Below are 23,348 nucleotides of genomic sequence, written 5' to 3' on the forward strand. Positions count from 1 at the left end.
TCACAAAAAAATTACATACTAATCTCACTGGGTTATAATGAAGTGTTAATAATAAGATAAGAAAAATAAAATGTTTAAAAAATATGTTTTTTAATCTAACAATGCACAATGTTGTATGTCCATCAAAAAAAAACAAGTAAATAAAAAGTATTTAAATTAATTTTTTTTAAAGGGGTCATGATCTACCTCTGTTTTATTTTTGTTATACGATGTCCATTTATGCACAATGTTATAAATATTAGATTTAGAAGTAATAAGGTATTTTCCACATAAACAAAGAGCCAAGTTCTTACTGACACAGTCTGGAATTAAAAAATTAAGTTCATCCAATATTTCCTAACGTTGGGATCAGAAGGAAGGCAATGCAAAGACTGCAGAGTGACAACTTGTCTTCAGGAGCCATGTTTATTGTTTGGTTCTGCATAAATAGGTGGGCGGGGTATACAGACAATACCCGGGTTTCCTTCCAAAGTTGCGAATGTAACTTATGCACAAAACTGGAATATTGCATAAAACATTAGCGAACAAGCACCATTTCCATCCAACGTGTCAAAGAGAATAAAATCATCTATTTCTGATAAACTGGTATAAATCACTAAGAAAAGTAGGAGAATATAATAATTTTCATATATAATAGATTACTTGCACCTCAGAGCAAGCAGACGAAACACAATGAATGGGAATGCAGACGCGTAACACATTTCTGAGAGGCATTTATACAGATATAGTTTGACAGACTTTACTTGTGCTTTTCCAAAAGACCATAACAACATTTTAGATGCTGTGGAATGAGATCTGTCCGCTGGTTAGTCAGGTTTTGCCATCCCATAGTGCAAAGTCACATGCCTTTTTTTTGATGCGGTTCGAGGAATTTATTTGCAAAATACACTTCCATCTCCCATCATTCACATCAACCCTTTTTCACACAAGTCAAAAACCACCTCAAGCAACCATACATTTTTTGTCGAAATTAAGGGAATTGTTTTTTTTTTTTTTTTTTGGCATTTCCATCACTCGTTTCTCATGCAGTACTTCAAAATGCGCTTTCAAATAGTGTGATGGAAACATAACTAGACTGGACAATTTTGATAATTAGTTTCATGTTCTGGACAATATTAAAAATGCATACAATTTTATAGTACTATTTTTACTGTAAAAAATAAATATGGGAAACTGCTGATTTTGATAAGAATACTGCAATTGCTGAGAATAATGAAGTGCTTTCAATAAACAGTGCACTTAAAGAAAATCTGCATTTAAAGTCTGTGCTGTAATCTAGTTTGTGTTAGATGAAAGGAAAATTATTTTGAAAATCCCCAAATAACTTAAAATGATTAAATATTAATATCAGCTTAAAAATGTCCAATAAAAAATTACAAAGATTTTTTTTGGTTTTTTACTTTTTGTTTTATTCAATTTTGATAATCTTAAACAAACTAATGAAACATATTGGTCTGTCAGTGTGGACCCTGGGAAATCAGTAGACCACCCACTGTCATGTAAATTAATGTTCATGTCAACCTTAATTGCTCTCATTCACTTATGTATGTGGCAGTGTGTATTAACACTTGTGTGTGGGTGGTGTGTTTAGCTTTGTTGGTCCTGATGATGTTGTGCTTTTTTTGGCATTCCTAGAGGAGGAGTAAAACTAAGCAAGAGGTGGAATAAAAAAGAAGAATAGACTTATTTTCAGTTTCAGAATCTGATAGAGCTTTATTGGCCAAGGGAGATCCTAAACTCTGATTTACAGGAGCTCTGCGCACTTAAATATGTATGAGAAAATACATTACAAGACCAAACAGCTAAATAGGGAAAAAAGAATTAGATGTAGAGATGTGGTGTAGTGTTTTTGTTTAGTTGTAAAGTTGTATCCATTTAAGTTTGCCATACCCTCTGCTCTCTCTCTCTCTCTCTCTCTCTCTCTCTCAGTTGCCCACTGATAAATACCTGTGTTCATCCCATTGCTAATAGACACCCTAGTGGATGTAGGGTCAGATAGCCTCTAGTGCAATGTGTAGTGTATTAATTAAAGCTGCCATTTGACCTCATCTGGACCCAGCGGAGTTGCTTGAGCCTCAAGCATTGATTCAACTTACAGATGATTGGCTATGAACTGAAGCTTTGCAAATCTCACATTGCTTAGCCAAGAATTTCCACGATAGCAAATAAATAATAAATTCGTCAAGAATCTTTTTTTTATTTTTTTTCAGTCCTCCTTAACTGAATAGGTAATTTTGCATGTCATTGTGGCAGAGCCTGAAAGGACACCATGGGCCCATAATTGGATGTGATATGTGAATTGTATGGCGGGTTTTATTTGAGATACGACAGCTGGATTAAGGGGATAAGAAGGACAGAATGATGGCAAGACAGAGGTAGAGGGAGACTGGGACATGTCCTTGCACCCTACTAAAACAGTCAGATGACAGCAAAGCCCTTTAATTCAGTGTGAAATTAGGTTCGAGTATAGATGTATGCGTTGGATTTTATGTCCTTCATTAGAATGTATGTACACACTTTACGTCACAGTAGGGATTTTCCATTGACTTCTGATGTTCTTATATTGAGCTAATGATTATTATGGATCCATTTTCATTTACATTTTCATTAAGAGATTATTTAGTATATTTATGAAGCCACTTTTCCCATGGGAGCTGTTGGCCGGTCTCCATTATGAAGGTGATTTCAGGTTTTGCTTTCCTTGTGGGGACATTTGGCAGACAAAAGCTGACCCACACACCAGGAGAGCCAGGAGAGATCTGTGTGGAGGCGGTTTGCACAGTTGCAGCACCACAGGAGAGGAAATTCAATCATCCAATCATGAAGCCAGCTGAGCCCCCACTGTGTCTTACTTCAGCCCCATCCCTCCCACCCCTGCTTTCCCCTCTTTTTCCTTTACCTGGTAGTAGGGGTCATGTCACATGCACTGGGTAACCTCAACCGTGCTGACAATGTGAACGAACCAAGAAAAAACTATATTCAATAGAAATCCGTCGTCCTTGAACGATAAATGAATGACAAGCTCCACAAAAGAGCGAGAACTCACTACCTTTCTTAAATTCTTGAATTCAACTCTTTATCTCGCTCAGCCATTTCTCCTCTATACTCGTTATTGCTCTTGGTAAATTCAGTTTGTTGAAATGTATTTCCAACTGTGTTGTTCTCTGGCTCCTGATGCTCTTTTTGCGTGACATGAATAGAAGAGTTCTGTATTCTGTTGGTAAGTCACTTCTTAAAGAGACAGCAGAAGCAATATTAACTTGAATGGAATTAGACAATTTCAACTCTCTCTCCTCTTTCACTTTACCACTCTTAATTTCTTTCTTTATCTTTCATTTGCTGGTGGAGTATTGCAAAGCGGAGTGTTGTAAAACCCAGATCTTTCTTTCCTCTTCTGTAGGAAGGCTCTGATATAAAAAATGTTGTTGATCCCAATAAAGGCAATAATTATTTTAATTTATTGGCTGATTAAAGATAAGTGGACAATTTTACAATTGCGAACCTGTACCATTTCATTTAAATAATTAAAAAAAGCTGAAATCAGACATTTTAAAGGGGACACACTGCAGGCAAAAACACTGTTTTTTCAAGCACCTGTCAATTTTGGGCTTTTTGGCTTTTCATAAAGTGCTCTTTCAAACTAGTGGAAGGAAAACATCCAAAATACACTGTTAAGTGTTTCTTATATAGCACTTTATCTGTTTGTGTCAATAGATTTCAATTACAATACATATTTTTAAAAGCCGTTTTCTCAAAGTGAGTTTTTTCTCCAACACTAAGCCATAAATCTCCACTTCAGTGGCACTCACACACACCAAACTTGACATTTTTATTCCTGTCTATATTCTGAAGGTTTTTACAGAGGGATTTGTTCATATTTATTTTCCTTGATCATATACAACATTTTATCCCCTTCCCCCCCAAATTGTGAAAATGTTGTTTTCTGCCTGTTCAAAGTATTTTCTGAATTATGGAGTGACAAAAGGAGATCCCCAGAATTCCCTCTGTAAACAAATTTGACTCTACTATGTCAAAAAAAGTAACACAAATTTTGAAACTGACTTCATCCAGTGTTCAGATTTTTGTAATAGACATTTTTGCAAATTAGCAAACATTTAATTAAATAATGCCTCATTTGCATATTTAAACATACAATTTTAGAAAACTTGTAATACAAATGTTTTTTGCTATAATAAATGTAATCAATCAGCTGGGTAAGTAAGGTGATAGCTATTAGTTTTTAAACTATTCACCTGCAGTGTCTTAATTTAAAAGTAAATGAATCCTTCACGACCTTATGTGAAAAATATAATTTATTTTGAGATTTGCCAAAGATTGCAATGTGTGGATAGATTAATGTTTTGAAAGATTAAAATAGAGGAACAGCTATTTGTCACCTTTTGTTGTACTTGGCTTGCATTCACCATTCTACGTTGTTCGATTTTCAAGAGTGTTTTCAATTAATTCCTGATCAATTCTTTTAATTAACAATAGAGAGTGAGGGTCAATGTCAGTAACAATCTTTGCTTTGCTGTGTTATTGCCAATGCAGTCATTAAGTCCTGCCTGACCCTTTTGTACTTGGCTGAATTGATTTCATAATGCTTTTGTTTTCACAGAAAGGGATGCTATGTTCTTATAATGGTTTTGATACTAACAAGCAATGTACTCATTTCTTAATTTTATTTTGGCAATTTGCATTACTAAATAATTTATGATGATGTTTTTTCTAGACCTGCAAAAATACAAAAAAGAGCTGTTTAATGCTGTTGAATATTTGATGATGAAATAAAAAAAAAAACACAAGGGAAAGTGTCACTGGCACATTTTCTAATTTCTCTTTTTCTTATTAGTCTTTCCACCATATACATTTTTAATTAGGCTGTAAGGTTCTGCTGTTTTGAAATTATGCTTTTTCAAAATACAATGCTCAAGCAAATACAGTATGATTTATGGCAGGTATAATTCTGAGGGAATATCATATTAGGGGTTTATTTCAAGTACGGCTGGGTCTGTTGCCAATAGCTTATCAAGATCCCAAACACAACTGATTATAGACATCTTCATGTATATTCACTTACAGGGAGTGACTGAACAGAACTAGGGGCCTTTCTTGTGCCAGGTTTTCGATGTTATAATGCGTCTTGGTACATTGTGGTTTGCATCCATTTGCGTTCTTCTCTATTCATGTTCATAGGGGAAAATATTTATTTGATCCCCTGCTGATTTTGTAAGTTTACCCACCTACAAAAAAAAAAAATGAAGGGTCTGTCATTTTTATGGTAGGTTTATTTTAACGTATAGAGACAGAATACCAACCAAAAAATCCTGAAATTTATTTGCATTTCAGTGAGTGAAATAAGTATTTGAACCCCAAGCAAAACATGACTTAGTACTTGGTGCAGAAACCCTTGTTGGCAAGCACAGAGGGAAGATGTTTTTTGTAGTTGGTCACCAGGTTTGCACACATCTCAGGAGGGATTTTGATCCCCTCCTCTTTACAGATCCTGTCTAAATCCTTAAGGTTTCTTGGCTGTTGTTTGGCAACTGAAGTTTCAGCACCCTCCACAGATTTTCTATAGGATTGAGGTCTGGAGACCGGCTAGGTCCCTCCATGACCTTAATGTTCTGCTTCTTGAGCCACTACTTTGTTGCCTTGGAGGTTTGTTTTGGGTCATTGTAATTCATGAAACTTATCCATGACCCATCTTAAGTGTTCTGGCTGAGGAAAGGAGGTTCTCGTCCAGGATTTTACAGTACATGGCTCCATCCATTTGCCCCTCAATGCAGTGAAGTCGTCCTGTACCCTTAGCTGAAAAACTGCCCCAAAGCATAATGTTTCCGTCTCCGTGCTTGACTGTAGGGATGGTGTTCTTGGGGTCAAAGTTTTCGTTTTCTCTCCCTCCAAACACAGTGAGTTGAATTAATGCCAAAGAGTTCAATTTTGGTCTCATCTGACCACAGCACCTTCTCTGAATCATTATATGTTCTCTGGCAGACTTTAAACGGGAATGGAATGGAAGATACAGATTGTGTGGACAGGTGTCTTATACATCTAACGAGCTGACATCATCAGTAACTTCTTAAAGTGACAGGACTAATCTGTGTTCACATGGGCACATAACCAATCTGTGGGAGACAGAATTCTTGCTGATTGGTAGGGGATGAAATACTTATTTCACTCACTGAAATGCAGATCAACCTCTAACCTTTATATAATGTGTTTTTCTTTATTTTTTTGGTTTGTATTTTGTCTAGGGCTGTGCAAAAAATCGAAGGCGATTTTCCTGCGCATCTCATCAGTATAGATGCTCCTGAAATTAGAAGTATATCTCCAGCACGTGCGCTCAGATCAGGGTTGCCAGGTTTCCACAACAAATCTTGCCCAGTTGCTTCTTAAAACCAGTCCAAAACTAGCCCAATAGCGTTTTCAAGAGGTTCCCCGATAAAAATTGCTTCCCGGGGTTAAAATATAATTTTTTTTGTAAGGGTTGCCTTGGTAAAATTCTTATTTTAGGGGCTAAATATCACGTTATTGGTATTAATAATAATTAATAATTCCTTACATTTATATAGCGCTTTTCTAGCACTCAAAGCGCTTTACATAGACAGGGGGTATCTCCTCTTCCACCACCAGTGTGCAGCATCCACCTGGATGATGCGACGGCAGCCATAGTGCGCCAGAACGCCCACCACACACCAGCTTACTGGTGGAGAGGAGACGGAGTGATGAAGCCATTCAGCAGATATGGGGACTGTTAGGAGGCCATGATGGTCCGAGGCCAATGGGCGAATTTAGCCAGGATGCCGAGGTCACACCTCTACTCTTTTCGAAAGACATCCTGGGATTTTTAATGACCACAGAGAGTCAGGACCTCGGTTTAACGTCTCATCCGAAGGACGGTATTGGGGTTGCTTCAAACCGCGGACATGAAAAACAATCGCAAACTTGGCAACACTAGTTCAGGTGGAGCGGCAGTAACTACACAGAGCCTTAGTCTACCGACAACTAACACAAAATCGTTTTCAAAATCGACAAAGAATCGCTTGCAATTTTAACATCGATTTTGTGAAGATTGTCAGTGAATTACGGCTCGGTGTAGTAAATGCCAACCAGTGTTGCCAAGTCTGTGGTTGTTTTTCATGTCCGCGGGTCGAAGCGACCACAATACAAATAACGTGATATTTAGCCCCTAAAATGCGAATTTTACCAAGGCAGACCTGCTAAAAAAACATATATTTTAACCCCTTGAAGCAATTTTTATCAGGGATCCTCCTGGATGCTCGATTGGGCTAGTTTTGGACCAGCTTTGAGAAGCAACTGGGCAGGATTTGTTGTTAAAACCTGGCAACCCTGATCCGAACACACGTGCTGGAGATATACTTCTAATTATAGGAGCGTCTTTACTGATGAGATGTGCATGAAAATCGCATTCGATTTTTTTGCACAGCCCTAATTTTGTCTCTATCTATTAAAATAAACTCACCATAAAATTACATACTCTTAATTTATTTGTTATTGGGCAAACTTACAAAATCAGCAGGAGATCAAATAAGTATTTTCCCCACTGTATTGCATGTCAGCTGCTGGTCACCCTAGGTGTTCTGCACCACTGTCTGCCCTCGGTAAGCTGAAATGGACCAGCGTGTCCTATTGGGCTTTCAGACAACCTTCTCACTGAGTTGATGCTTTTCAGATATTGTGCCTCTTCACTGGAGCCTGATGAGAATACAATGTCTCCCTGTCAGGAAGGGATATTATGTGATCGCATGATAGAATAGGAGGATGAAAGGTTAAAGAATAACAAGGTTTGTTTTAGACCAGTGGCGTGTGGAAGCCCCTGTCTGGTTTTTGTGTGTTTGTGTTTATTTTTTATATATAAGAACTCCGTTCCATTTTACATTTACTTGCAGTTAACAGTGTTTTTTTTATCCGTACTTTGTTGTTGCCCCTTGTCACATTCATGCCACTTTATAGGACCTCTGTGAAACCACAATGATCTTAAGGGAGGCAAAAGAGATGGTGCCTTCCTCTGAAACTTTATCTGCTTATGTGGACACTAGTAAGTGTTACTTGACAAAAATGACACTTTATACACTTTGCACACATTTTTATGTTTTGTTTTTGTGTTAGTACTGCCAGTTCTTACTACTACTATTATTATAATTATTATTTTGTATTTATTTGTTTATTTAATTGAAAAAAACATGCCTGAAAATTTGCAGGCAAAAAAGGACATGCTTTATTGTCAATAGTACACAGTGGTACACATGTCACACAGAAGTCACTTGTCAATTCAATTTCAACAAAATCTTTACTTTATTTTCATTGTACATAGGTACAGCAAAATTCTGTCTGCTGAGTCTGTTACAAACTAAACAAATGAAGAACAACAACTTAAATTGACCAAATAACAGCCATTAGTTACCACAAAATATAGTGCAAATATGTCATTCAAAAAACTTGTGTACTTTTATGCAATATAGTGAGACATGACAGCATAATTTATAACAAAATAAGAAATAGAAGTGTACTAGTACAAAAAAAAAAATCTTACTATATAATCTTACTATAAATCTTACTATATTGTATAAAAGTCCACAAGTTTTTTGGAGGATGGAGAATGATTGTGTTCTTTCATCACAATATTACATTTGGGGGAAAAAAAAGAATTTTTGGGGAATTTCTTTTAATTTACAATAATCATTTTTGAATGGATGTTAAAGGAGGATGCCAAGTGATATCGAAGACACTGTGAAAAAACTGATTGGCAATTAAAAGAAATCCCTAAAAAATCCACCATAATTTTGTTCAATTGTAATACTGTGATGAAAGAAAAGTAAATTTTATTCCATCCTCTAAAAAAGGTTTGGACTTAATAAAACATAAATGACAAATATAAGTGATGACGAATTAAGAAATAAAAGTGTACTAGTAAAAGTCACCCACACGATGATGAACCAGTAATGCGTCTACATACTGTTTATTTTTGTAACAGTAAAAAGAGATGCATTGTTATTGTATTACAGTCAGTTTTATTTTAGTAAATGTGGCAAATCCACAAATCTGTTGCAATATGTACTTGAACAAATCCTTTGCAAAAAACCTGATAGTTTGGATTAATATATTTTGCCTGACAAAATTCACCAAAAGTGCACCAAACCTTTAGAATGTTCGCCAAGAAAAATGGATTAATGCTTTGTTTGCTTTGTTCTCTGAAAATATGTGCGTGTGGGTGCGCATGTTTTTTTTTTTTTTTTGTATGTGAGCATGTGCATGCGTGTGAGTGTGTGCGGCGCGCACCATTCTGCTCTTATGTTCAGGCCAATATAGGTTGCCCCTGAAATACACACAATTGCAAACAATGACCTTTCTTTCTGTTGCACCATCTCTCTGTCTCTGTCTTACCCTCAAGCACACTTAGTATTTCACTGTCCACTCTACTGGCCTCCTCGCGGCCTTGCCTGTATGAGTCACTGCAGCACTCTTTCAATTTTCAGTTCACTTTCTCCTCTGATGGGCTCCAGCTGTGAGGGTTCATCAAAACTGACAATCAGTACACCTCTGCGCCTCCTGTTCACTTTCTTTTCTTATTTACTACTCTTCCTGGAGAAGTTTTGCCAACTATGACCACGACCATGAAATCAACCACCCACAATGACTTCTTGTCAAAGCCATATGTTAGGGGCACCCAAAGTATTAGTCAAGTCAAGTCACCTTTATTATATAGCACTTTTAACAATACAGATTGTGTCAAAGCAAGGGTACAGCATTAAATAGAACAACAGTGTGTCAGTAATGCGAAAGGGCAGTTCATCATTGAACGATAATAAACACCTCTGTTTTTTCTCAATTTAGCAGTAAGAAATTACTCATCATCAAGGTTTTTATATTGACTATGAATAGATACCAATAACAGACAAAATTGACTGTCGTGGCAGAGTAGGACAGAAATTCGATTTACATGGAAGAGATAACTTTTATTGCTTGACGCTTTAACACTTCACGGCTAGTTAGGAGACTGTGTTATGGCAGTATCATAGTACTTCGAAGTGAATGAGCAACTCTCAGCTTGTATTGATAGTCTTGAAAAGATTCATCCCTTGCTAATAGAAATATGACCAGACCAGGACTTTACAATGTAATTTCTCCTAAGTATCTCTCATTATTGTTTCTGTCATTCTCAAGATCGCTGTTTGTATCAAGATTAAAGATAAGTGGACATTTAAAGCATGTACTCCATTTTAACTTTATTTTTTAAGAAATATGACTCATTCCTACTATGTAGTACCTATAAATTCTTTAACTATTAAAAATGAAATATGTTTGTGTGTAATCAGGCACATACATGTATTTATTACTTCATTATTTACACAATAGCAAGACAATTAACTGGATAGAAAGTAAGTCATTGCTTATATGACTAGGAATGACTAGTAATCTTTTGTTGTTGTTGTTTTGTTCATGACCAAAATATTGTTAATTTGTGACATTGTCATTTAGAAAACGAAATAATTTATTCCAAAATTGTGGACTTATGAAATATAGTAACACACAATGATGAGTAGTTCACAAATTTCATCAGTGCTTTTATGTACTTATTATTTTTTGAAACAATAAAAGAGATTGTATAATTGTGCCATTTGCATTATTGTACAGTTGTCACCCTCACCATTGAAGGCACATTTTGTTTAATTTTATGATTTTTCTCCTGATCTGAGCTTAACAATATTGGATCTGCTGTGTAGGAAGTTTTTGTTGTCATGGTTACAATGAATAACACCGCAGTTTTTATCCCCACTTCGTCAAAAATGTGTTCGGAAAACCTAACTTCATATTTCCAAATGGGACCTAAACCCATAACAATGTGGTGGAACTGGCCAATTCTCAGGGATTAGGAAGACTTGGCGACAAGGCATGGCAAGCCTATCATTAGCCAGGCATTCAACAGAGACGTGTTTGTCTGCCGCTTGCTCTCTGCTCTCTGTCAATACCCGTACTTGACGGTGAAAACAGATGTTCTTCTTCCATTCCTCCTCCCACGTTGAGTGTCACCTGCGTCTTAACAAGCTGTTTGTCGCTGGTGCTGCAGGGGGCTGGGTGGGATATTCTGGTGTCTGTATTCATTAGCTGCCTCTGAGTCTTGTTCACACCTGGATTCTTAGTCACCACTGTTTCTCCCTGCGACAAACAAGAGAAGAGAAGCAAAGCCTCAGCACAGGCAGGGACAGGGCTTCTCGGCTAATTTCGGTCTTGGCAATCTCAAGATAGAAGTGTTTGGCAAAGATTGCCAACACAGAGGAGACCTCAAGTTCATCCAAATCCGATTACTTGGAATTTACATCCTTAACAGTTACAGCTGCCTACTCACTGGCTATGATTGTGTGCATGTGTGTGCTTAAATATTGTGTGTACATATACAAAAAAATATATATATTTGAATAATGTTTTAAAATTAAAAGTAATAGGTTATGTGTGCTTACTGTATATACACCACCATTCAAAGGTTCCAGGATTGTCATGGTTTTGGTTTAGTTTGTTTAATTTTGGTCAAATTAATGAATTACATTCAATTTTTAGTCAGTAAGATTTTTTTATGGTTTTGGGGAGAAAAAAAAGTGTCTTAACTATACTCACCAAGGCTGCATTTATTTTGTTAAATTACTGTAAAAACTAATACTTTAAAATACAGTAAAACAAGAACAATTTCAAATGTAATTACAGTGTAAAATGTTTTCTATTTTTATATATTTTAAAACGTAAATTAATTTATTCCTTTGTAAAAGCTGAATTTTCAGTCTTCAGTGTCACATGACCCTTCGGAAATCATCCTGTTGTGCTGATCTGGTGTTCTAAAAACATGATTATCATGCTGAAAACAGTTGTGCTGTTTGTATAGACCATGATACATTTTTTTCTGTATTTTTTGATGTATAGAAAGTTGAAAAAACGTTCTTTATTTGAAATTGAAATCTTTTGTATTGTTATGAATATCTTTTCTTTATGGCATTTAGACCATGTATCTTTAGGTTCATATATTTAATTTTATTAAATATTTTAAAGAAAATAATTCACAGTTACTTGCCATTTTTATTCTATTTTATGCCTTTTCACTGCAAATGACCTAATCCTTAACAATTCAGCATATGGCTATATACTCAGTTGAATATACCCATTCATCATACAGCAGAAGGCTCTTAGCAGCTCTTATATTAAATTGTTACTTTATAGCACTAACTTTGTGCATGATTTGTGTCTTTTGCCTCCTGCTGAACAGCAGTAATCATGATAGACTACATGCACAAATATACAAGTCACAGTGCTTAGAACATCTGCCGTCAAAATAAATTTGAATGTTAATTCAAAATTAAGCATAATGACCTCTCCAATGTATTCTGGGGCATTAAAGGTGACTGATTCTTACTATCTGTTGTAAATCAGGTAAAAACATTTAAATAAAAAGCATCATGAAGCACTTGATATACATTTAGCTCTGTTTTTAAACTCGCCTTGAATATTTATGACTGCTGACACTTAAAGTCTAGATTTTCAGGCTGTTGTGATTTGTTTTGATCTTTCATTATGAGGTTCTATTAAGGTCCTCTCAAAACTGCTTTTTTCACCGTTCATATCCTCCTTCAACTGTTCTTGTTCTCCCTTTTATCTTTATTTCTCCATTCACTCTTCTGACAAGGGCTTTTGAAGCTGGGTCATGAGAGCACATAATAATGGCATTATGATTCACTGATCTTCTACTGGAGCAAATGGCCCCTCCTTCCCTGAGCGAGCCACTTTTTAAAACCAACAGCGCCGACGACGATTAGCCTGGCTCTGTCCTGGCTAATGAGCTCCTTGTTAAAGTTTAATGTCTGTGTTCCACTGCAGTCAAGAATTTTAAGCACCGGCTCCGGCTCTCTTCTGGGGAAGTGTGCCACTTTGGGGTGTTGTTCCAGAGCATGCTGATGATGCTGTTCATTTTGCGCGTACAACCATGTCCCAGTTCTTTGGCCTGAGGGCCGGAGCTTAGAGGATTATTATGAATGCTTAGAAACTTTTCATCTCAAACTGTGTGTTTAGCACATTATGCCTCTATTACTTATATTGAGTCGGCGGTTCTTTGTTTTTCTTTTAAAGTGAGGTTTTGTAAAGGCTTACAAGATTGGATATGTAGGTAAGATTTCTCGGTCTGATATTTTGGGATGGTTCACTCAAAAATCAAAATCCTGTCATAATTCAGTCTAATATATAAAATTATATTCTGAAGACTCTTTCTGCTGTTTGCTTATACAATTAATGGCATCTAAGCACCATTGCATAGCTTTCATTTAATGGGTGAACTTTCTCTTTAAGGACTGTTCACCTTAACAGTCTGCTACTCTGTTTAATCTCTTTCATTCTCCACAAAACGAGGCTTGAGCTATTTAGTGCGGAAATAATGTTTTCAGTCAGAGTGGATTTTAATGAAGGCCATTATGACATTTGAAGCAGCCGTTGGGTAGAAATATGTCATATGGAACTGTAATGTTTATTTAATTTTCACTAAAAAAATGTCTAATAAGAAAAGTATATTCTCATAGAAGGGTGGGTACAGCATTCTTATAAATAAGATATGTTCCTTTTTCTCATCTCTCAGTGATCATGCAGGATTGAGGAGACTGAATCCTGATGGTGAACCTGGTCTCAAGATCTACATGATATTCTGGACGTGAAGGTCCACAAAAGCTGCAGAGCAGACGAGATCAAGGAAGACTGGAAGACAAGCGAAGAAGTGAACGAAGGAAGGAAGGGGTTGGTTGGACTGGGTGAAGGGGGAAACCGAAGGGCTGGATGCAAGCCTTTATTCATTCTAGAAGTTCCCAGGTTCCTCAGAGATGGCCTCCAACTTCAACGACATTGTCAAGCAGGGCTATGTCCGCATGCGGAGCAGGAAACTGGGGGTGAGTACTGCAGTAATGAATTGCTTTTAGTGCACTTGATGGGCAGCTTGGTCTTATGCTGGTTTACATGTATTGTCATTGACACTTCAGTTCCAGGATTTTCATGGTTTTGTTTTTAAATTAATTTTTTAAGTTGGTCAGTTTAAGTTTAATTTTGTTAAATTAATGAATTTAAGTAGTTTTCTACTTTTCTACTAAATTAGTTTTCTAGTTTCGGGTTATTTCATTTTTATATTCCTTTTCCAGTTTAGATTATTAAATTTGTTAGTAATTAATGTAGCATTTGCTAATAACTTTCACAAATAATAATTATTATTATTATTTAATTAATTATGGAATTTTGAAGTAGAAACACTGATGTGGTATTTTGTTGTAAAATACTCCAGTACAGGTGCATCTCAAAAAATTAAAATGTTGTGGAAAAGTTAATTTATTTCAGTAAATCAACTCAAATTGTGAAACTCGTGTATTAAATGAATTCATTGCACACAGACTGAAGTAGTTTAAGTCTTTGGTTCTTTTAATTGTGATGATTTTGGCTCACATTTAACAAAAACCCACCAATTTACAACAATCTCATCAAATTAGAATACTTAATAAGACCAATAATAAAAAAATAAAAAAAAATTTTAATGAATTGTTGGCCTTCTGGAAAGCATGTTCATTTACTGTACATGTACTCAATACTTGGTAAGGGCTCCTTTTGCTTTAATCACTGCCTCTATTCAGCGTGGCATGGAGGTTATCCGTTTGTGGCACTGCTGAGGTGGTATGGATCCCAGGTTTCTTTGACATTGGTCTTCAGCTCATCTTCATTGTTTGGTCTCTTGTCTCTCATTTTCCTCTTGACAATAGCCCATAGATTCTCTGAGGTTCCGGTCTGGTGAGTTTGCTGGCCAGTCAAGCACACCATCACCATGGTCATTTAACCAACTTTTGGTGTTTTTGGCAGTGTGGGCAGGTGCCAAATCCTGCTGGAAAATAAAATCAGCATCTTCAAAAAAGCTGGTCAGCAGAAGGAAGCATGAAGTGCTCCAAAATGTCTTGGTAAATGGGTGCAGTGACTTTGGCTTTCAAAAAACACAATTGATCAACACTGGCAGATTACATTGCACCCCAAATCATCACAGACTGTGGAAACTTAACACTTGACATCAAGAAACTTGGGCTATGAGCTTCTTCACCCTTCCTCCAGACTCTAGGAACTTGGTTTTCAAATGAAATACAAAACTTGCTCTCATCTGAAAAGAGGATTTTGGACCACTGGGCAACCGTTCAAATTCACTCAAATTCTTGAATTGATTTTGCTTGACAATGCTCATAAGGCTGCGGTTCTCTCAGTTGGTTGTGCATCTTTTTCTTCCAGTTTTTCCTTACACTCAACTTTCTGTTAACATGCTTGGATACAGCACTCTGTGAACCAGCTTCTTTGGCAATTAATGTTTGTGCGGCTTACCCTCCTTGTGAAGGGTCTCAGTAATTGTCTTCTGGACAACTATCAGATCAGCAGTCTTAAAAGAACCAAAGACTTTAACTACTTCAGTCTGTTTGCACTGATTTTATTTAATACACAAGTTTCACAATTTGAGTTGAATTACTGAAATTTACTTTTCCATGACATTATTATTTATTGAGATGTACCTGTAATCTTTGTTCTATTCTATTAAATTTTTTCCCTTTTTTAGTATTTTTATTTAGTGTTGTTATATTAAAAAATATTTTAGTTAAGTTTTTCACAGTTATATATTTAATTTATTTTTAATTTCAGTTAATGAAAATATTTTCCTTTTTTTTATTAGTTTCTGTTAATGATAATAATACTGGAGCCAAGCATTATATCAATTTGTGTCAGATAGCATTTACTTTAACAGAGTGTGATTGGCAAGACAAATGACAGCATTTATGTATGTAGCATCAAGAACATCCAAGTATTATTCATGTTGTTTAACATTTCATTCAGATCAGACTAGACATTTTTATCAACATATATTGCCTCCATTTTGCTGCATAATTGTATGTTTTTGAAGAGTTTGAGCAAATTATTTCCTTGGAAGAGCCTCGTGAAGCAGTAATGGTGCAGGACGTGGGGGGACTACATTCATACTACTAATTTAACCTCATCTCTGGCCCAGAGACCTTATTACAGCTTAACAATCGTCCTCTGACAGGAGATTCAATCTCACAGGCTCTGATAGCATTTCCTCTGCTGCCCCAGTTAGTTGTACTTAAATATCCCTTTGAAAATAAAAAAAAAAAAAAAATTCTTAACTTTCTTTTTGTCATTATACTTGTCATTTTTCATTAGCATGTTTGTCTTTGTTTTATTTGCATTACAATCACTTTCCATTACTTGTTTTCCTGCTCCACATATGCTTTTATGATTACAAGCATATGCTTTTAAACTATTTCACTGCTGAAATCAATCTTGATCAGCCAGCTGCATTGATGTTTCGAAATGTCTAAGAAGTTCCAATATTACCATGTCTAGTGACTTTCTGAGTGCCTCTCGAGCTCATGCACAGGTCGATGGCTGAATTATGTAGTCAGCAGGATTGTGGTTACTGTGGCAGCAGCGGGGTTGTGACACATGGTCCCCCTGGGGAACGCAGTGCTAAATAATCTAAGAGGAGTTCATATTTTCCCATTTTCCCTTCCTCTTTATTTCTCCTCTTCCTTAATTTTCTCATTTCTCTCTCTTCTTGTTCCTTTTTCATTAACACATCTGGTGTCTGTATGTGTGCTTGTCTTTGTCTCTCTACTTTGCTCTGCTGTGCTGTGCAAACTCAAAATAGGCACCGTTTCTCTGTCATTGTTTAACAAATGGCTTCCCTAATTGTAAGTCAATTTTCTTCGTCTATTTAATATTATGCTAGTGCACGTAATCCAAGCACAATATCGTAAATCCCCGCTTATGCACAGCTAATACTATTTACATCCATGCTGCTGCCTCTGCTCTGATTTGGCAGAAGCAGTGAGTGCGTGGCGGCATTTGCATTTGTGTCAGAGCTATGACATAGCCCTATCCTTCTCTCTCTTGCTTTTTCTGGATGTAGAGGAACTAGCCTCCACAGATTGGAAGAAAGATTGTGTTCTAACTAATCCATTTTCATTGGCTAAAAGCTCCCACATTATAGCATTTTCATTGTATTATCCATCTGAGAGTTGTATTGACTGCGGGTGGTAAATATTTTGCAAGACTTTGACCACCCAGGTTTATTTAGCAATTGCTGTGTTTGTTAAAGAAGGGTTTGGTCAATGAGATCTTAGTCATATTTGACTTTGGTTGTAACTTTCTCTCAGACCTGTAGCTTAGACTGACTACATACATGACGCACATTTGATTAATCGTGCAGCCCTACTTGATACCAAGTTGGTACCACAGGAAAAAAATAGCTACAATACTTAAACATTTTGTCTTTTATTTAACAGTACAAAAACACAACAGTGGCACTTGGCCTTCAAATAATATACACATACAAGGATGTACTCGTGCACACACACCAGTGTTTCCCCTAGGTTTACGGCTTGGCGTTTTGTTTTGTTTTTGACTCCTTTTTAATGGTAAAATTATATTTTATTAATCAAAAAGCATGTCTAAAATAATTAAAATCATGAAATTGAAAGATCAATTTATTAAAAGTTTAACAATATTACATTTATGGCCCTATTAAATGTTTTTTTCCAACATTATATTTTATTGTTACCAAATTCTGTTTTAGCATGTCTAATTATTTGAAAGCATAAAAACAAGTTTCAGTTATTCTTACAATAGCCTTATGATTATTTTTGCTCAGAAAACTATTAGGGGTTAACTAATGTATCTTTTAGATCCAAGGCCATTACCGATTATTACAGATCTAAGTCCGATAACCGATATTTTGAACCAATGTATGATGTAAAAATGAATGTCAAAATTAAGAATAACAAGGGCTCTGACCAAAAAGTTATTTTGAAGGTGCATTGTGTAATTTTTAATGGCATCTAGCGGTGAGGTTGCGAATTGCAATCAATGGCTCAGTCACCTTTTCACCCCTCCCTTTAGAGAAGCTACAGTGGCCGACACAGGTAAAGATATCGTCGGTAAAAACAGCAGAGAGCAATGAGACTTTCTTTTTCAAAGGTAAATCAAGGAATTATATTTACTTATTCAATAAATCAGTGTTATTGTGAATGTTAATGTACTTGTACAGAATTGTGTCAGTGTTTTATTCTCAAAAACTACAACGTGACTGTACAAACATGGTGGCGACTTCCATGTAAGGTGACCCGCGGTGTATATAGATAGAAATAGCTCAATCTAAGGTAATAAAAACATATTGCTTAATTGAGAAAGGTCTTTATACACCTCTGAAAACATAGTTATATATGTTATATTGCATTTCTGTAAATAGACTGTTGTAAATATTACACATTGCACCTTTAAATGTTTTTCAATTATTTTATAAGCAAAGCAGTTTAAAAAATGACTACGTTTGATAACGTAATAATATAATAATGCTTAATATCGGCACCGATAATTGGTCAACCCCTAGAAGCTATCCCTTGAAGTCATATGGTATTTCAATAACAAAAATAAATTTGCAGTATTGGTGGTATGGAATTGTGGAACTTAATAACTACCATGGATAATATTAAAGTTAATGGAACTCTGCTGAAGGGCTGTGAAAATGTATATTTATAAATATTTATAGCTTTATATAGTTTCCACAGAAATATTAAGCAGCACAGCTGTTTTCAACGCTTGCTAATGTTCAGCTTTGCCTCCACAGCAATAAATAGCATTTTAAAATGTTTTGAAATAGTGTTATTTTAAATTCTAACAAAATATTTATTAGTCGCCAACTCGCCATAACATGAAATTAATTGTCATATTTAGACGTAGCTCGTAGCTGTCGAACTGTAGAAATGTGGTGCTATCAAGGCCAGGTCATGGGTTCAATTCCCAATTTATAAAATGTATACCTTCACTATGATGCTAGTCACTTACAGAAGCCTACATGTAAATGTAATCATTGGCATGTCGTATAGAATTTAATGTTGTTGCATCAAATTATTATGGTTAATTGTACACTGTGGTGCCACCTGCTTTCTATGCCTTCATACATGTTGCCATCAAGCAGTTGGGCGATTCTCGTAAGAGTCTCTCCTTTCGTCACACCCTTCCTCTTTATGATCTCTTCTTCACCTCCCTCGCCAAGCTCCCTGTGCACCTCTAGGGATGCTAATTAGCCAGACTGTATGCCTCTCTATCTCTCGCTCCCTTTCTCACTGTCTATCTCTGCGGTCCACTTAGGGACCAAGAGCTCCAATCAGACTAATCAGAGTGCTGTTTAGCATTCTGCTCGGGTTCCGGCAGCCCCGTACCGCCGGCCTCGCTGCTATGCTGGAATTACCCTAATTGCTCTTCAGCCACTGCCAGCCCTTTTGAGTGGATTTGCAATCGTAAGCAGCCCAACACCAGGCATCACAATTACGAAACAACCCAAGACATTAGATGGGGAGGGTGTTGGTCGATGCAGACTATAAAGGCCAAAAATCTAATGGACATACATTGCAATACTATTTTTGCTATGCATCTTTGAGGGACAAAGCAAAGATCTAAAGCTACAGTGACGCAGTAGTTCTGTGACATAGACAGAAACTGAATTTTAGAGCAGTTTCAGAAAATCCCCAACAGGTTTCAGTGGACAGAGTCAGTAAGCTGCCGTTTGAGTCTTGCCTGAGAGGAAGTGGTTTAATTTTAGCTTTAAGCATAGCAACTGTTGTTACAATGGTGTCATTATTCCTTTGACCATCCTAGGATGCCAGACTGAGTTCTGTCACATCTCAGGGGAAGAGCAGATGAGAGATGAACAGCTGACAAAAAATTCAGATATGGATTCATACCAGGGCAAACAGACTCATTACAGGCTTATTATCTTGTGTAATGTTGGCACATTCTGCCTCTGTTTTATCTCCCCCTTTTTTTTTTCAATAAGTAAAGCTTTTCAGTGCTTCAGTTTAAACTCTGAATATTCCTTGTGCCTTCATAAGCTGTTATTGTTTCCTTCCCTCTCTTCCTCCTTCTTCTTCTCTTATATTAAGCTGCAGTAAGCACTTGAGATAAGTGTTTTTGAGTCCTCCATGCATTATTCCACCAACACATTTGCATTGACTGCTATGATGATTTATTCTCCATGGAGAGGTTTGAGGGTTACAGCATGTTTTCACAGAAAACAAAACAATATAATGGTAACTTCCCATTTTCATACAAAGGACCAATATAGTGTGAAAAGTTTGACCCTGAAACTAAATTTGCATGGTTACCATGGTTTCTGTCAAAAAAGAACATCATTACTTCAGTTATTGTTAATAACTGAGCAAAATGACATCCAAAATCACACTGTTATTGTAGTCGTGTTAATATTCAGTAATGTGGTATGATTTAGAGAGTGATTTATTGCTTACATACAGCAGCTAAAAGCAATAAATTAATGTCAATTACCATGGCCATATTTGCTTTGTCAATAATAATAGATCCAAAAGAACCAAAGCAGAATTAGAATTACAACAAACACCATACAAACTGCAGTGCATTTAAACTAAATTTTACATCAACAATACAGTAAAAAAAAAAGCTATATTGTGAAATATTATAATATAAAGTAATTGTTTACTATTTTAATACACTATTAATCAGCATATTTCCAAAGGATCCTGCAGATTCCTACAGAAATCATTCTATAATGCTGATTTACTTCTCAAGAAACATTTTTTTCTTATTATTATATAAGTTGTGCTGCTTACTATTTTTATGGAAACTGATATTTTTTGTGGGAAAAAGTGACAGTAAACACAGTGACTATTTAAAAAATGCTGCTGTTTCTATAACCTCCATATTCATTATTTTAATGCATCCTTGCTAAATTGAATAATTATCAAAACATTCTTACTCACCAACTTTGGAACAGTAGTGTAGGAACTCCATCAAACAGTTCACTTTGTTTCATTTAAAACTACTTTTTGATGACAGTGGTGGCTTATACAAAGTTACATGTTAACAGTTAAATTGCTATCCAAGTTCAGTTTAACTGTATAAACTAAACAGTTTCAATGGAAATCATATTTATCACATACTTCTTTAGAAAGGAAGTGATACCACGATGGATCGTATTTGGTTTGTGTATATGCATATGTAGCTGTGTATTAATGTTGCTCTGACAGATATACAAACAGTAAAGCAACAGTGAGAAAGGGCACCTCTCACCCACACACACACACACACACACACACACACACACACACACACACACTCAGTCATTGTTCTCTGCTGATGCTGTTGCACAGTCTGTTTACAGAGGATTAGTTGAACCTCGGGGGACAATATGATGCAAACAAGGGATCAATCTTTTACTTGCTGTGAATGGAAAACCATGCAGCTAACTTTCTCCTTTTCTCCATAATACTGGTCCAAGCATTCGAGTGGCAATGACATTGAGGTCAGCTTAGATGATAAAAACAAAAGCTCATCAGCTCAGTTCAGCTTTCTATCAGTCATCTCAGCAGGAAACCCGACACGCTGTAAGTTGCATGAAACTTCCAAAGGTATGATTTTTATCTTTGGACTCCTTTTAGTATAAATCAGCTATTGATGTGTTCATTCACAGGCAATGTGGTTAAAAGCGTGTGGACTCACTTGTTAAACCTCTCTGTCGTATTTGAGGTGCAATGCAGGCCTGTCTGATGACTAATGCCATGTTTATGACTTTATTTTAAAACACTGTCTGACCGCCAGGGAATCTGACGAGAATCTAAACACGTTGACTTTAATTCTCTCTAAAGGCACGAAAAGACAAAGGAAGTGGTAAAGCTGAGCTGCCGAACCTATACATGATGCTGTTCTAAAGGGTCATAATGGTTGTTGAATAGATGATGTAGAAATGATGTTGCTCAGAACAAGTGATGATAGAGAGCGGGACGGGCCTTGGACTGGCTGGAGCACTTGCCTAAATGGACGGGGGTTACCGTGGCAACTGTAGGATGTGTCATTGAAGGACATCAGAGGTACAAACAGAAAATAGCTTTTATGGCCGCAGGGTCAATTGAGGGAGAGAGAATGTTTACAAAAGATAAAGACCGATCACAACTGCTGTAGGTTTAATTAGAAGCTTTCCTATTGTGCAAATAGCATATTTATCCAGCAGAATGACTTGTTTTTGCTTTGGAAAGAAATGTTCTTCTAAACCAGTATTTTTTGTTTTTACCCTTTTATATATTTGCAGTGAAGCGTAGGTCGCTGTGCCACACACAGCACAATAAAATATAATATCCAGTCTCTCAGTGCAGAACAAGCAGACACAAAAATGTCAAATCAATGACTAAATCAAATGTTTGTTTTGCTTTAACTAGAATAGATATTTAAGAATGTCCTGTCAATTGCTATATTGTACTAGTGTTTTATTTTATTTTTATTTATACTATCATGCAAAAGTTTGTGGTTATTTTATTTAATGATTTTTCCTTTCATTAAATCGATTGTGACAGTAAAGGCATTTTTAGTGTTATGTTGCAAAAGATTAAATAAATGCTGCACTTTTGAACTTTCTATTCATCAAAGAATACAAAAATAAATGGTTTCTACAGAAATATTAAGCAGCACAACTGTTTTTATCACTGATGATAAATGATACATGTTACTTGTATCCTGAAAGAGAGTTTTTTTTTTTGTTTGTTTGTTTTTTTATCAAATATATGCAGCCTTGGGGAATATAATAGACATTAATGTATACATACATACATACATGCATGCATGCATGCATATAAAGAACTTTTTTTTTTAAACATACAAACCTTTTGAACAGTAGTGTATATGTTTTAGTTGATATTTAATTGTACAAGATAATTTCCCATATTTTTACATTTAGATTATGTTTGCATTTATCTAAACCACTGAAATTTTATATTTAACAACATTAATCATTTAATAACACTGGTAAATGTAATCTTAAGCAAATGGAATATCCATTTTTCATGCAGTTCACTGTTCTGATGCTTCCATGTTTTTTAGTTATATAGATCAAATAATGTTGATATCAGTAGTGTTAGCATTAATCTTCTGTTTTTTTTTTTCTCTCTCTGCCGTTATAAACTGATAGGCTTATCAGTGCATTCCTATTTTATACCATGTTGTAAAGCCTAAAAGTTACTTAACAGTTATCCAATTGATTTACTCACTAAGACCAATTTCTACTTCTGGTGAGTGTTATTTTTGGAGCCCGTGTGATTATGTGCACATGTGTTTCAGATCTATCGGCGCTGCTGGCTGGTGTTTAAGAAGTCGTCCAGTAAAGGACCTCGCAGACTGGAAAAGTACCCTGATGAGAAGTCGGCCTACATCAGAGCCTGTCCTAAGGTAAACTTCTCAATGAGGTC

General features: G+C 36.0%; 1 protein-coding gene across 1 annotated transcript in view; it reads left to right on the plus strand.

Moving 5' to 3' along the window:
* LOC127961034 (docking protein 4) overlaps positions 1–23,348 on the plus strand; it is a 40,155-nt gene that overhangs the window by 11,059 nt on the left and 5,748 nt on the right. The window contains exons 2-3 of the mRNA XM_052559961.1: positions 13,634–13,937; positions 23,221–23,328. Coding sequence (XP_052415921.1) covers positions 13,872–13,937; positions 23,221–23,328 — 174 coding nt within the window. The 5' untranslated portion in view covers positions 13,634–13,871. The remainder of the gene's footprint in view (positions 1–13,633; positions 13,938–23,220; positions 23,329–23,348) is intronic.

This window comes from Carassius gibelio, chromosome B7, assembly GCF_023724105.1.
Source record: "Carassius gibelio isolate Cgi1373 ecotype wild population from Czech Republic chromosome B7, carGib1.2-hapl.c, whole genome shotgun sequence".
In the NCBI taxonomy this organism is placed as follows: domain Eukaryota; kingdom Metazoa; phylum Chordata; class Actinopteri; order Cypriniformes; family Cyprinidae; genus Carassius; species Carassius gibelio.